The sequence below is a fragment of the Ochotona curzoniae genome, unplaced genomic scaffold (genome assembly GCF_017591425.1).
Source record: "Ochotona curzoniae isolate NIBS_2020 unplaced genomic scaffold, NIBS_Ocur_1.0 contig_2210, whole genome shotgun sequence".
Classification (NCBI taxonomy): domain Eukaryota; kingdom Metazoa; phylum Chordata; class Mammalia; order Lagomorpha; family Ochotonidae; genus Ochotona; species Ochotona curzoniae.
The window spans coordinates 55,893,265-55,908,577 of record NW_024465369.1 but is presented as its reverse complement, the minus strand read 5'-3'; the positions used below and the strand labels follow the sequence as shown (position 1 = coordinate 55,908,577).

The window sequence follows — 15,313 nt, the reverse complement described above, 5'->3', positions numbered from 1 at the left end:
GGAGGTGGATTGAAGTCAGACTAGGAAAGACCTTGATTCCATTTCAAGGAATTTGGATTTTTATCTGAGGGGGTGCTGTTCACCATTGGAAGTGACCTGATAAATTGGGTGGCTTAAAGAAGTCTGTGAGGTGGGTACATGAGCTGGCGGGGAAGACAAGAGCCTCTTCTTGTGGTTATTGCAGTAAATCTGGGCAACGATGTGGCAAGTTCTGGGCTGGAGGGTGGCAGACTCAAAAGCATTTGAAGGGCAACTTGAACTCGGCAACTATTGGAAGGATTAGGGGGAGCATCAAAGAGGATATTCAAGACTGTACCCTATGTGTGTGGGAGTTGGTGTTTTCATGTTAGTTATTTATCCTTCTATCCATTTTCCACTCTGTCCCTCTGTTGTCTAGCACGTGTTCTGAGCCCCAGCTTTGTCCTTGGTACCTGGCATGTCTTTGGTTCTCACGAATAGCGAATACAACACAAATGATAGTTAACATTTACTGATGTGTTCTCTAAATCTTCTCATTTAAAGCTCACAATGACTTTCTGGTGGAGGTACTTTTAGGATTCTCATTTTACAGATTAGACAAGTGAGGGATGAAGCATTGCAGAAGCTTGTCAAAACTTTTGTTACTGTTAAGAGGCTATCAAGTGGCAGGATCAGGTTATGAATTCAAGTCATCTGTCTCTACAGCTTGTGCTTAAGTCTAAGTGGTAAGGGAGAAAGAAGACTCAATAATTGTATTGCAAGGGTACTTTAAAAAGTTCATGGGAAGATACATTTATAAGGTAAGATGATTTTGGTGCAAACACTCCTTGAAATCCATGTACAGTTCTTCAGTGTATGCATTTTCCATGAACTGTTTGAAGTCCTTCTCATACAGTTAATGTTATTATTACTTGTTTAAAGCAGTAAGCATGCTAGCTAAGTTTAATGAAAAGAAGTAATGAAGACAAAACATGATCAGGCCTGGTATGCATCCTGGTACATTTGTAAGAGCCACAAATGCTCTGGATTTTCCCACTGAGTAGTTTTGGATGTGAGACATTTCTCTGGTGTTGCTGATCTACACTTCTAGGCTACGTCTTGGCAAGAGGCCAGAGGAGAAGGATACACAGAAAGCTTCATTTCCAGAGATCCCTGTGGAGGCACTGCTGCAGAGGAGGGATCTAGGCAGGAAAAGTCTCAGCATTCTGTCTCAAAGTACAGGTCACTGGAGCCCTTAACCTGAAACTATAAGTAACACAGGACAAAGAGTAGGTGGAACCCAATTTGTATCATTTTATTCCATGAGTTGGATTCTGCCCAAAGTAAACCATTGCCATCATTCCAGAAGCCACAAGGGTATGACTACCTTGATCGTGATGATCCTTGGTTCTATGTCTTCATAAGCAATCTTCACTTGTTTAGCCGCCTCCTTCGCATGAGCGTAGGTGTCAGCAGCCACAGTGCAGACGATCTGACCCACACAAATCACCTGCAAGAAAGCCATGTGTGAACAATTACAGAAAAAGAGAATCCTCAAAAAGGAGTGACTGCTTCAGCATTCTTATGTTGGCACACCACAGCTTCGTGTCCAAGAGAAAGATTATTTTCTACCCCTGATATTATTTTAAAGCAGGGTGTTGAGTGGGATTTAGGGAGCACAGTACATGCACACAGAGCATAATTATCTGGCTTTAACAACCTACAGGCTTGTCCCCAGATACGTTTGTCACCATTCCCACAACATCACAGTGATCCAGTCATCCTGAACTTTTGTTTTCTTTCAACAGCCAATGCTCCATATTCTGTGAATTCAAGACTTTTAAAATAAATGATATTTATTTATTTGAAAAGCAAAGTTACAAAAAAAGAGATCTTCTATTTGCTACTTCTCCCTCCAAATTGCTGCAATTCCTGGAACTGGGCCAGGAGGAAACCAGGATCCTGGGTTGGATCCCCATCCAAGTCTTCCACAAGGGAAGCAAGATTGAAAGTGGAGCAACCGGCACTCAAACTGGTACCCATATGGGAAGCTCGTGTGGCAGACAACAGATTAACCCACTAGGACATAATGCCAGCTCTTAGAAGCCTTTCTTGAGAGTATTAAAAGCTTTTAGTAGAATCTCAAAAAGGCTAAATTATTGAAGAGAGAAGTTGAGACTCACTGAGATGGAGTCATTTACTTCTAGCAAGTCTTGGTGATGTATTCATGAACCCATGGATACAATTGTAATAAATAATTATGTTGGTGTTTCCAGCAAAAATACTTGAATAATAAATCACATACAAGTCACATACCTCATTTTTTGCATACAAAATCTCTCCTTGGTGGTTATTTTCTCCAGGAACATCCTCTGCTGTTATCACATCGACCACACCTGGAAGTGCCAAAGCTTCTGAGGTATCAATGGATCTAACAGGGAAAGTGTGAGGGAAGCCAGTAAGATTGTAGATTGCAGGGATAAGTCTACAGTTAATATAAGCTATTCTTTAAACACAAAGAAAAGTGACAATGGACTTTAAAAATAAATGATAGAGCAATAGTCTATATTGGAAAATGTCAATGTTTAGCAGTTTTAATTCTTGGGCACAGAGGCTTTCACAACTACACACAGAAAATGATCCCCACTTGATTAATATAAGATATAATAGTGCTTTATGTATGAAACTGTGGATGCATTTCAGCAATACAAAGAAGCATCTTTTATTTTCTTACGTGATCTTGGCATGAGCTCTCGTGCTGGTGACCACAGCAAGGAAGAGTTCTTGGTCTACGGGAGGCATGTCATCCACAAACACAGCCTCCCCAGTGGCGTGTTTAATGGCTGATTGGTGCATGATTGGGTGTCCAACTGGATCTTGTAGGGATTGATTGGGATCCACACACTGGGAATGAACAAAGCAAAATATTTGACATCAGCGATTCTTGTGACCTAAAAATTGAGTCTGCTATGTCTGAGTTACTAACATGACAAGAAAAACTACAGGCAATAGGTACCCACTTCTGTGAGTCAAGGTTAATAAGTACACATTGAGTGGTATGGTATGGGATAAATTCTGGATGTAACCTCCCACTCTCCTGCCACCCAAGAAGACATTTTTGCTGTCATGAAGGATTCTACTATGTCATTGAGGAATCAGAACATGCACAAACACACATTAAAATTACGTGTAAATTCATATAGCAATAGAGAACAGTTTACCTAAGTAACACATAGGGAAAACACACAAATTCCCAGGAAATTCAGAATATTAGTAATAAAGCAAGGAAGGTTTTTCTAGAAGTTGTAAATATTGGCTCAGTTTTTTTTTAAAAGATTTATTTATTTTTTTATTGGAAAGGCAGATACACAGAGAGGAGGAGAGACAGAGCAAGATTTCTGCTGATTTCACTCCCCAAGTGACCGCAATGGTCACAGTCAGGAGCTTCTTCTCGGTCCCCATGTGGGAGTAAGATCTCAAGGCTTTGGGCTGTCCTTGACTGCTTTCTCAGGCCACAGGCCACAAACAGGGAGCTGGATGGGAACTGGGGCTGCTGGTAAAGAACTGGTGCCCATATGGGAATTGGCATGGGCAAGGTGAGGACTTTAGTCATTAGGCTACTTCAGTGGGCCCAGGCTGTGTGTTTTTCTTGTTTTTAGATTTATTTATCTTTATTGGAAAGGTAGATTTACAGAGAGAAGGAGAGACAGAAATAACTTCCATCCACTGGTTCACTCCCCATGTGGCTGGAGCTGAGCCATTGCGAAGCCAGAAGTCAGGAGGTGCTTCTTGGTCTCCCATGCAGGCATAGCATCCAAAGGCTTTGGGCCATCCTTTACTGCTCCCCCAGGCCACAAGCAGGGAGCTGGATGGGAAGTGGAGCAACTGGGACACAAACTGGCATCCATATGGGATCCTGGCATGCGTAATGCAATGATTTAACCACTAGACCATTGTGCCAAGCTTTAAGGGAAGGACAGGCATTGGCTAAGAAAAGTAAGAAACTTTAGGCAATAAAACTGAAAATGGTGGAAGAGGGTGATCCAGACTCTAATTCCTTGTGAAAAAGCTCAGATGCTGAAGCAAGAAAAGTCCTTTAAAAGTGGCAATAGGTAGTATCAACTAGTTTAATAGAGTTTATTTTTGCAACAAGAATATAGTTAGTGAAGTGAGAGAGACATGTGTAGAACATCTGTATTTGGATGCATAGATTTGAAGAAAAAGCCATACTCACCTGAAACATTTGAATTCCTTGGGGTGTTTCTATGGGGAAATCTTCTAGAGCACTCATGTATGTTTCTGGAATGTCGGGGAACTTCTGGGAATCCTGTAAATAAGATTACTTTGCATTTAACTTTACAAGTGAAGTGATGATCACAGAACTAGGGCTGTCCATTGTATCCACATAGATCTTGGACTCCAGTTGGGTTGGGGGAGAAGGCCCTGAATTTTGAGTTCCTGATGCTGCTAGTCATTGTTTAAAGTACAGCAACATCTGTTTATACAGAGAGGAATGGATGTTATTGATATTTCCAGAAGCTACACTAAAAAAATTTTGTAACACATGCATTCATAAAGAAGGGTTTTGAAAAATGCATGCCAAAATATTTCTAGTGGCTATCTATAGCTGTTGGGAATACAGATGATTTTCCTTTTTGGCTTATTCTCATTTTCTGAACATCAAAGTAATTCTTCTGTAAGAAAATTACATTTAAAAAAGGAAAAAAATGGTTAAATTTATTTATTGAATCTTTTCACTACTGTGAGTCAATCTGCCACCCATTCCAGGACCCTCAGTGTATTATCCCAGACCAGGCTGAGGAAATTCTTCCCAAACCCCTGTCCCGAGTAGCCAAAACCCAGACACCTGGAGAAATCATTCACCATTTTATTCAGTCCTTGTCGCACTTTCAGGTAGAATTTGAAGAGCAGGCTGATGATGAGGGTTCGCTTATATTCCACCATGCCTCCTTTGGCTGCTGGCGGGATGTGGATTTCATCCAGAACCAATCGGCACGCATCACTCAGCATTTGGTCATCCCATGGCCTGGTAGGAAAGATGGAAACACTGCATAGAGGAGGCCAAGACATATGCTAAACTGACAGGCAGGGAAGACAACTAGCAACTCTGTATCCATCTTTGAAGCTAAACAAGACATTTTGAAAATATTTCATTAACCTTCTTTCGTGGTCTGAATCAGAGTTTCCATATTTTCCTTATCAAGTCCTGCTTCATTATCATTCCTTTTAACTTTACAAGTTAGAAGCACTGATTTTCCTCTAAGAGCTCAGGGAAAATTAATCAGTAACATCAAAGCTTCATGAGGTTATAGCTGTCTTGCTCACTTGTTGAGTCTCTGACTGTTGGGGTTGATAGGGATCCACACCTTACTAACAGTTCCTGCTGACACACACACTAAGCTGAACCACACATGGCCAAACTACTGAAAATAGTTGTGAGATAGGTCATGACACAAAGCTCTTCATAACCACTCTTGAGATAATGGAGTTCTTGTAAGTTCTAAGGAATGACAATAGATAGAAAATGTGGTTTAAATTGCTATCAAACCACTTCTTACAATAATTTAAAAAACATTTTTGCAATAATTTAAAAAATTTAGAAGTAATGAGAGAACCATTGAATCACTTTTAATTTTCTGTATGTGGTTAGAGGACATTTTTAGATGTTTCAGGGTATAGTATTAGACTTAGTATTTTACAGGTCAAGTGTAAATGAACACTTGAAGATAATATCTACTTAAATCACTGTAATTTGTGCACTATTTTTGTAATTATTTTGTTTTTATAATCTTTACTAACTTAAAAGATAATTGTGTTTACTTATTTTTATTTTTATTTTGAAAGTTATACAGAGAGAGGGAGGGCTGGACCAGGAACCGAGGACTCATTCTAGATCTCCCGTGTGGGTGGTAGGGACACAATAACTTAGACCACTATCTGTTGCCTTCCAGAGTGTGCATTAGCAGAACCTGGACTGGGGTGGGCTCAGGACTCACAGCCAGGGATATGGAGATCAGCTGTGAGTGTCCCAAGCATCATCTTAACCATTGCCCCAAACACCAACCCCTGAGGGGTATTAGTCTTTTTTCCGCTCTTGATCCTTCTTCTTCTTCTCTGTTGTTAATATCTAGAGAATAGATTTCATGCATCCCATTTGTACAGTTCCAAGAAGATACCCAAACATCCAATAGCCCCCCTTTCTTCATCAATTTTTGTGCATTAATCTTGTTATAGAAACTTTCCATGTAAGAATTATTGTACCATAAAGGTAGTGGGCTTTTGGGCAGCTTGAATGTTTTTATACATTTTTTTTTTGCAGAGCCCAAGTTTTCTATGATATTTCTTCATGTTTTAATCATCAAGAAAAAATCATTTAAGTGCTATTTTTATTAAAAGTTAAAAAAGAAAAAACAGGTCTCCTGTTCCCACTGCCCTCTCACATACCTCCCGAGCAGCTGTCTGCAGGTTTGTTTGGCAGACACCACTGTGGAAGCAACATTTCCATAGAACATCTGGAAGTCCTTGACTGTATTTGTGCCATCTTCAAACTTCACACTCATGCCAGCATTGACAATGGCAGAGGCATTCTCCTGCCGTTGGGCCTGACGCAGCCCTGTCACAAAGTGCCACTGGAGAGACAAAACCACTCAGAGTGTTTAGGGCTTAGCATCACTCCGCCACATAGCAAAAACTTGGGTGATGTATAATGAAAAGGATCCCATGATTGTCACATGAACAATAGTCCCGGTGTTAAATGCATGTAGGTTTGCCCCTGTGTACTGCCTGTGTATTTTATCGAATTCTGACAAAACAGCAAGGAGAAATGGACAAGTTAAGCAACGTGCATAAGGACATGCAGTAAGGAATAGATCTGAGGTTCAAACCCAAGAAGCCTGGATCCAGAGTTTATACTTATTTCTAAGCCATATACCTTTTGTCTCTGAATCTTCATATGTGACCCAAAAATTTTGAGTGGGTTGAGGGGAAGGTCAGGAGATAGAACATCTCCCTTAGGTTCACCGTGCAAATTGTGTTTGAATAAAGAATTTCCGTGTCAAGAAAGAACTGTTAGAACCAGTAGTTTCACCAGAGAACCCTGGCCTGGTGGTCTCAGTGTACACCTGCCAATGGATCACTTGAGCAGAACATGAGACTTGTGAAGTGGGGAAGCCTCCAGGGGTGCAGTACTGTGGCAGGGAGTGGGGTGAGACTGATGCTCATACATGGACTCCAAGGAGACCCTTTTGAGATAGCAAGCACTGGTGATGAAGGAGAGTTTAGCTCAAGTGATCATATTCACACTCCATATTGATGGGGAGACTTGCCTCTCCGCTCCTGGTACCACTCCCCTCCTCTCCATCTCCTGCTTCATTGTCTGCAAGGCCTCCCACATGGTCCTTCATGTATCAGTTCTCCCCTAATCAATGTATCCTCCATCTTTTAAATATTTGTAATTATTTTTAATTGAAAGGTGGATTTTACAGAGAGAAAAGGTCTTTCAACAACTGGTTCATTCCCTAAATTGATGCAAATGCTAGAGTTGAGCTGATGCAAAGATGGGAGCCAAGGGCCTCCTCTGAGCTCCCATGTGGGTACAGGGTTCCAAGGGCTTGGGCCATCCTCTGCTGCCTTCCTAGTCCATAAGCAGAGAGCTGGATCAAAATGGAGCAAATGAGACAGAATCCGGAACCTACATGGGATGCCAGCACCCCAAGTGAAGGATTGGCCTGCTCCACCACTGTGCTTGCTGACTGGCCTCCATCTTTCTATTGGGTAATATCCTTACATCCAACCTTGGCCTTTAAGGGCGGCCATCTGTTAGCAGGTGCAAACTGTTGCTGGAGAAATGGATATACTTGGTGAAATGCAGTCGTACCTCTCTGTGCTACTCTCTGCTGTCCTCCACCACTACCCACTCCCACGTCATCCCCCCCGACAGGAGTGACTGCTCCTCCTCCACCTATTCTGAGGCCCCCATCCTCTGTGTCTGACCCCTATTGCCTGCTCTGCCCTTTGAACTGCCCCAGCGAATGAGGGCCCAACCACTCGATACAACTGCTCTGACTGTATCTGCTCATGCCCTGTGCTAGGTGAGTAGCTTTCAGTTTTGTTTTTGCTTTTTCTACTTCACTCCCATCTTGTTGGAGACAGGACCACACACTCTCTTAGTGGCTTCTGGGTGTGGCATTTTACCTGGCATCTGGAGTGAGAGGTGGTTAACACATATGCAATTTTGTTTAGATTATTTGCTTAATGAATGTCAGTAGACTTGGACGTTGTTTATGATAATGAACTTCCAGTTTGTCAGAAACTTGCTGCAGATGACATGAGTATAGACTTACTTAATTGTGGCTAGCAGGCTTATTTCTCTGAAACTAAAAAGCCAACTCACATCAAAGTTCTCCTCTGGCAGAGCCAACGTACCCTTTAGACACAGAGATGGGCCCAGCATACTTTTAAGAAGTCCATGGAAATGTTCTACTTTAATTTATTTAAAAATAGAAAAATAAACATAATAGTAATAAAGATAGAACCCTCAGTGCAGCCAAGATAGCATTCATCTTTAGAAGAACACAATCATATTGCACTTATTTTTGCATTTTTTTCCATGGTAGAGGAAAGTTAAAAAAAATTGAAGAGCCTGGGGCCCACTACAATGATAATATGTCGCTGATATGAGAATAAAACAGTTGCAGCAGATGTTCGGTGCAGTTGCGTGTGTATCCCATGTTAAAGTCCCTTGTTTGAGTTCTGGCTCTACCTTCTTTCCTAGCTCTCTGCTCATGTATGCCCTAGAAATCAGCAGGTGATGGCTCAGTAGCTGGATCCCTGCCCACCCATGTAGGAGACCCAGTAGGGGTTCTGGGCTTCTGGCTTAGGCCTGGTTGATGAGGAGTGGGAGATAGGACCCCAGTGACCCATCTCTGGCAAGCAAGGCTTCCCTGAAGCTGGGGATGGGGACCAGGAACCCTCACCTGAGTGGAATAAGGGATATAAACAGACAGCACAATCTCTTCTGGCTTCAGGTTGGCCTCAGGGGACCGTTCAAGGAAAGCGCCATTTAAAGGCAGTTGCCGTTTTCCTTCTGTTAAAGAAAATGGCCTCAATGAGGATGAGCTGATTAGAGGCTGACAAACACATACACACACATACATATACACACACATACATACACACACGTACACATGGGTACTTTAAAAAAGTTCATGGGAAAATGGAATTAAAAGCTAAGTCTATTTTCATGCCAAATTTTAAAGAAGTTTACGTATAGCTTTCTCTGCTCATCTAACCTGAACTTTCTGAAGACCTCTTGTACCATGGAGAATGGGTGTATGTATCCACACACATTACGCACACATACAGTTAGTCCTGTGTGTTTGGGTTCCGCACTTGAGGATTAAAATAATCTCATATTGAAAATAAAAATTATTTATACTGGACATACATACTTTTTGTTCCTTATTATTCCCTAATCAATGCAGTCTAATAACTATTTACACAGATTTTGCATTATAATGAGAATGACAAGTAATCTAGAGGTGGTGTAAATTATACAGGAAAATGTGAACCATTGTGGAAAAGGGACAGATTTTTATTATTTGGGCACAAGATTGGGAAAGAGGTTTTATAACAGATCCTGAAGTGCAACTTGCTTATTATCTATCTATCTATCTGTCTATCTATCTATCTATCTATCTAGAATCCATGAATTCCAAATTTTTTGCACCTGAATAAAATTATCTTTTCAGTACATTTTCTATGTTCTTTCAGAAGTTCATATATTTATACATTTGTTTTTTATTGTTGAATTCATTTTTAAAAATTTAACATTTCACCATATTTGCTTCATATGTAACTATTAGAATCACATATGTATTGCTTTCTTGAAAGCAAGAACATTAATATTACATCATTAGAGATTCATAAAAGGATCATAAAATAAAGAAGGAAGAGTGTATTATTATGTAAGGGATAAAATTCAGTGAATGCAATGTCTGTAAATATCTATGTATCAAATGATACATCATCCACAAATTTATATATATGTATGCAGGCATATATATAAATTTTCACATATGAGAGAAAATCTGTTGAATAAATCTGGTTTATTTCACTTAACATAGTGTTGAAAATGACTATTAGAACTGATAAGATAATTCAGCAACATTGCAGGATATAAAATAACATACAAAAAGAAGTGTCATTTTTATGCACCAGCAATGACCTTGCTGAGAAAAACTTGAAAAGTCTCACTTACAAAATTATAAAAAATTTAATACCTTGGAATAAACCTAACCCCGGATTTGAGACATTGAAAATTACAAAACACTAATGAAGACTATATATGTGTGTAGCCTTAAACAGTCTGCCTGCTCTTGAGTTATAACACTGCTTTTGAAATGTAATTTTAGTCAAGAGATGATATCTCACATCAATAGCCCTAGGAACATAAACATTTGCTTTTATGCCCTTACAGTTAAATCATTGCATAAAGAGCAAAATGTTTTCTGAGTAAAGAGTATGAGTAATATGCTCCATAAACTTGACTTTTACTTGAAATGGAAAGTCCAATAAGAAAAATTACCATCTTTATAAGACTCTAAAATAAAATATGCATAAATCTTTAACACCACAGAGATGACTCCTGGTAATTTTTCTTCCATTGCTTTAATATGACAATTGGGCTGCTAATAAATATGGGCAAATCATTAGGAAGGTTAGTGTCAGGTGCAGGAAAGAATCTGATTTACAAGATCCAGACCCTCAGGGGAGCAGGATCACTGATCACAGTTTCATCCTTAGGTCCAGGTGAATATAAACACAGCTGGATTCTAAACTAGATATACCCAGGTCTCTGGCTCATGGCTTCCAGCAAGAACTCTGTAACAGACAGTGATAAGTGTAAAACACTGCAGAATGCTCAACTTGCTATCTTACCTTTTGATATTAGATTGATGGTAGCATTTCCTGCAGCCAGTATGGGATTTAGGTCGGAATAACGAGGCCGGCTCACTACATGGCCTCCTAAAGTCTAAATAAAAAAAGAAACATGACATTTTAAAAGCTACAATAGTTATTTGACAGATATACACAGGAATCCTACATACGTTCTTAAGTATCTTGGTTTGTTAGAAAGATCTGGCAGAGTTTAAGAGCAGATACATAGATTCAGACAAGTGTGCTGCATTCCTGCCCCTGATCACATCCAAACTTCTGCCTGCTATATGTCTGTCTCTGGTCAGACATTCCTGATAGAATATTTATTTATGAAGACAGGCAACAGGGGAAATGAACAGGAGTTTGACAGATGGTTCTGCTAGGTCAGGAACAAGAGCACAGATAGCTGAAGAGGAGAAATGCTGCCCGAAGGCGTGCAGGAGGATGGGCAGGGAGAGCCTGGGGAGAGTCTAAAGAACTGGGCAGAAAAGAATTCCCACTCAGCACAATGTTGCTCTCATGTCTTAAATCTTCAGGAAAGGCCCATTTACACACAACTTTGGCCAAGGGACCTTTTGGGGGGAGTGTCTGGGGATTAAGTTGATGTTTAAGGGACAATCGTATTAAAAAATTGGGGACAGCCACCCACTCTGGACCCGTGAGCAGGCACTCACAACACTGACTTGGAATTTCTCTTCAGCCCAATATTTGCTAAGCTGAATAGGACTGTAGGACTGTCCATAACTGTGGCTTATTGTATGTGACAATAGAGAACGTACAGCCATATTCCTAATCTGGGCTCCTGCGAGTGTCCTCAGGTGCTTCAGGAGTGCACGGAAGGTCTTAGTCCTCTCTTTTGGTTGCTCCGAAACAATGAATTTTAAAGCATCACTCAGTTGGGCCAGGCTGTATCCTGCACCGATTGTCACCCCTGAAAAGAAAATAGTAAACTATAAACATAAAGTGACAAGTAACAAGTAACAAGACAGAATTGTATGGCAACAGTTTCTTAAATTTATTTTCTCTGTCCGTTTTTTTTTTTACCTCAAATGATAAAACCAAAGAAAATCAATTTCTCCTAAAATTCTTTTTTCTGAATTTCTTATTCCCAAATACTAAGCACCAAATTTTTCTTAGTCATTTTTCATTGCCATGTAAAATTCATTACTTCATTTGGTTTTCCTGAATAAACTGATCAAATATGGAGACTCTAGTCATAACCCTATAAGATTTTTAAAGGATCATCAAAATCTCAGTGGGAATTGACAAGCAAAATTTGCCTTCCTTATTTGCATTTATTCCCTAGTCATTTCATTTTATTGTCCTCTGCTCCTCCCCCCCCTTTTTTTAAAATAGCAGGAATAGACACCTGCCTGTATTTGTGGCTGGTTTTATATACAGGTGTGCTAACAGGAGATAGTTTGAGAGTAGTGGTGTTATCTGACTAATGCAGTCTGCATGGGAGCAAGGGAATGGAAATATCTTACTCTATAAAGCACTGAGAGACACACCGCACATAAATAGACATACAGGTTATCTGTGGCACTAAACTCCATGGAGGGAAATCGTTCTTTAGTGGGATGATAGTGAAGAAAGGTTGAGAAACACACATCTGGTTCTACGGGCTGACTTGAAGTCACCCAGTGCATGTAACTCAGCCCTGCCAGCTCAGCAACAGCTAACAGTTGCATCTTATTTGAAGAAGAACATGCTTACCATCTTCTGTGGTGTTCACAAAATACAGTTCTGGAAGCCCAAGAGGAAATATGAAGACTGGGTAGAATTTATCTCCAAATTTAATGTTGGGACCTTGGGGGAAAAAAGGATTTAAAATAATTAGAAAAGCTAGAAAGGATAATGAATGCTAATAGATATTATCAAAAAAGCATTCATCGGGGCCACAGATATCAGTAATAAAAGGGATGGCAGTAATGAAGACTTGAAGAAGAGACACAGGTGTGTCCATGTAATCTGCACTCAGGACCCTGGTACCACCCACTTACCCACTGTCGTGTTCCCCATGACCAGGGGAGCTTCAGGGAAACTGGCCTTCAGCTCCAGGAGGTCCTTCAGGGACACAGGAGCCAGCCAGCTGGTCCTCTCGCCTTGGAAGGTCAGCCTCCTCTTATTTGGATCTTCTGCCATTCTCTGTACAGAAACAAAGTCAGCACCACTTTCAAGTAGGGCTCTTGAACATTACTGGGTTTCCAAGTGGATTGCTATTCATGTTTACTGAGGAGAGCCTGCTAACAGGGGTTGGAAAGAGTGGTGCGTCTGTAAGCTCTATGTGAGGACCACTGAAAAGATGTCCTGACAGGTGTCCACCAACCGGATATGGAGCAGTCTCTCTCTATTCGTGTTTGTGAAGGGAGTGTGTGGACAGGAAGCCACAAGGTATAGTCAAAGTATCTTGGCCTGGAATTTAACTGCTAGGCTTCCTGTTTAGATTTGTTCTAAAAGTAACCCAGAAAAGACTCATCTTCTGTAGAACAAAAGTTGCCTAGAGGCAAAGTTATCCTTGGGGGAAAAAAAAAGCTTTTAGTAGTTTAGTAGGTTAACTGGGTGCCTGGATTTTTTTCCTGTATGATTCTGTAGATACATAATTATATAGATACATACATATGTAATTACACATAGAAGTTGCTATATATACATATATAAACATACTATATGCATAATTTTGAAGTATTTCCACTAGTTGCACACCCAGGGTGTCCAAGCTCTTACACACTTAAAGATGTGTGGGGACTGAGACCTTCTGAGAAGCCTTCTCACCTCATTTTCTTTTCAGGGAATAGTTAAGGAATGGAACCATGGGACTATTACATTACGTGTATTATTTTTCCTCTGTTTTTATCTTGAATTGAAAGCACAGACAGTTAATCATAGGGCTAGTGTTAGTCCATTATTCTAAGTGTTATCTCATTCTCACTTGACTGGTTTTACAGACGGCCTTTAAGTTCTCTCACGGTGCAGCTTCTTGACACTGCTGAGTCATCTGCAGTCTGTGACTGAAGAGTGAGGGCTTCTACCAAGTGTCCCTGACATCATGGAAGCAACACTTTACCCACTGGCAGCTTCAATTATGGAGAACAGAGATGAAACAATTTCTAAAAATATGTTATGGTTCTGTTATTGTGACTTGGCACACACTTCTGACTTCTATTGTCTAGAACCTGGTAATTCCAAAAAGGCGTATAGCATCCAGTGTTACAAGACAAGAAGAGTAAAATATCTTACTATCAGTTCAGGAGGGAAAATAGGCTCCTGGGATGGATCCAAGGGCTGGAATTCGTCTTCATCATACAGTTTGGTGCACAGCTTAATGAAACAAAACACAAATAGAGCTTCAGAAGTAGGAGAGAGACGCAGGTATCTAAGTGTGTGTGCAGCCACTGGGCAGTCACTGGATGGGGTTCATCCCACCCTCACAGGACCATGGGATGGCTTCCCCGGTAACTGGACTCTGGTTTTCCTTCCTTACGTGTAGGCTTGATCTCAGGGGGGACTTGAAGACATTTTTTTGTGTTCTGAGCCTGCAGGTGCATTGCTGCTTTTTTCCTCTGTGCCTGCTGGCAGCTGGCAAGCCCAGGTCAAGGTGCCAAAAGCTGCAAAGCTTCCAAAGAAAATTTACCTTCTCTGGTTCCCACTGCTATGTTCGGAACTTTAAAAAGCTGTTTATGCCAAGAATTTACTTATTTTGAATTCTACTCATTGAAAAGAATACAAAAATGGAATCAGCTTGGGTTTATGTAGGCATTTTCTGGTCAATTCCAACCAAAGTAGAAAAACCAGACACTTACTTCCTCCTGCCTATCCACTGAAGACGTCTGTTCTTGGTCCATGCAACATTTTCCTGTTCCTTTCACTTGACAAACAGTTGATCCCTTTGGGAAATAACTCAGTTTGAAGAAAATTCAACAGTTGTGTCTTTAGCAACTACCTGAGTACCTGGCAGGGCAGAGAGCAAGCTATTCCATCACTGAACAATCAGAGCAAACAGCAGAAATGCAGCCATACTCATGACAGCGTCTTGTAAACCAGTCCCTCAAATCTCATGGAAACATAAAGGGGATGAAGGGTGAGAGGGGTCAGCCTGGTCAAGCTTCCTGCTGAAAGTGAGATAAAAGGTGTAAGGTGACCACATGGTTGCTTTTTTTTTTTTTGTCTCAGTGGCACTGACCTCTCCACAGTCATTTACTTCTATCTTAATCTTTAGATTCTGGTTCTAAATTCCCCTTCTCCTATGATCATTCTCTGTACTGTCTCTTCCCATTCATGAATTCTTCTTAATCCAAATTCCTTCAAAAATGCACATGTGAGTATATAGGACATGAGTCTTTGATATTTTGCTTTTATATACTTAATATATACTTCAAGATTTATGTACCTCCTC

At 40.6% G+C, this 15,313-nt stretch overlaps 1 protein-coding gene across 1 annotated transcript in view; it reads right to left on the bottom strand.

Annotated features, from left to right (window-relative positions):
- The window catches only part of LOC121150949 (aldehyde oxidase 4), a 48,586-nt gene that overhangs the window by 19,886 nt on the left and 13,387 nt on the right, over positions 1 to 15,313 (bottom strand). The window contains exons 7-19 of the mRNA XM_040972161.1: positions 14,721 to 14,804; positions 14,158 to 14,238; positions 12,921 to 13,065; positions 12,634 to 12,726; positions 11,697 to 11,848; positions 10,918 to 11,011; positions 8,955 to 9,064; positions 6,424 to 6,608; positions 4,843 to 5,005; positions 4,193 to 4,285; positions 2,693 to 2,862; positions 2,275 to 2,389; positions 1,346 to 1,468 (exon numbers count right to left, since the gene is read on the bottom strand). Of these exons, the coding sequence (XP_040828095.1) occupies positions 1,346 to 1,468; positions 2,275 to 2,389; positions 2,693 to 2,862; positions 4,193 to 4,285; positions 4,843 to 5,005; positions 6,424 to 6,608; positions 8,955 to 9,064; positions 10,918 to 11,011; positions 11,697 to 11,848; positions 12,634 to 12,726; positions 12,921 to 13,065; positions 14,158 to 14,238; positions 14,721 to 14,804 (1,608 nt within the window). The remainder of the gene's footprint in view (positions 1 to 1,345; positions 1,469 to 2,274; positions 2,390 to 2,692; positions 2,863 to 4,192; positions 4,286 to 4,842; positions 5,006 to 6,423; positions 6,609 to 8,954; positions 9,065 to 10,917; positions 11,012 to 11,696; positions 11,849 to 12,633; positions 12,727 to 12,920; positions 13,066 to 14,157; positions 14,239 to 14,720; positions 14,805 to 15,313) is intronic.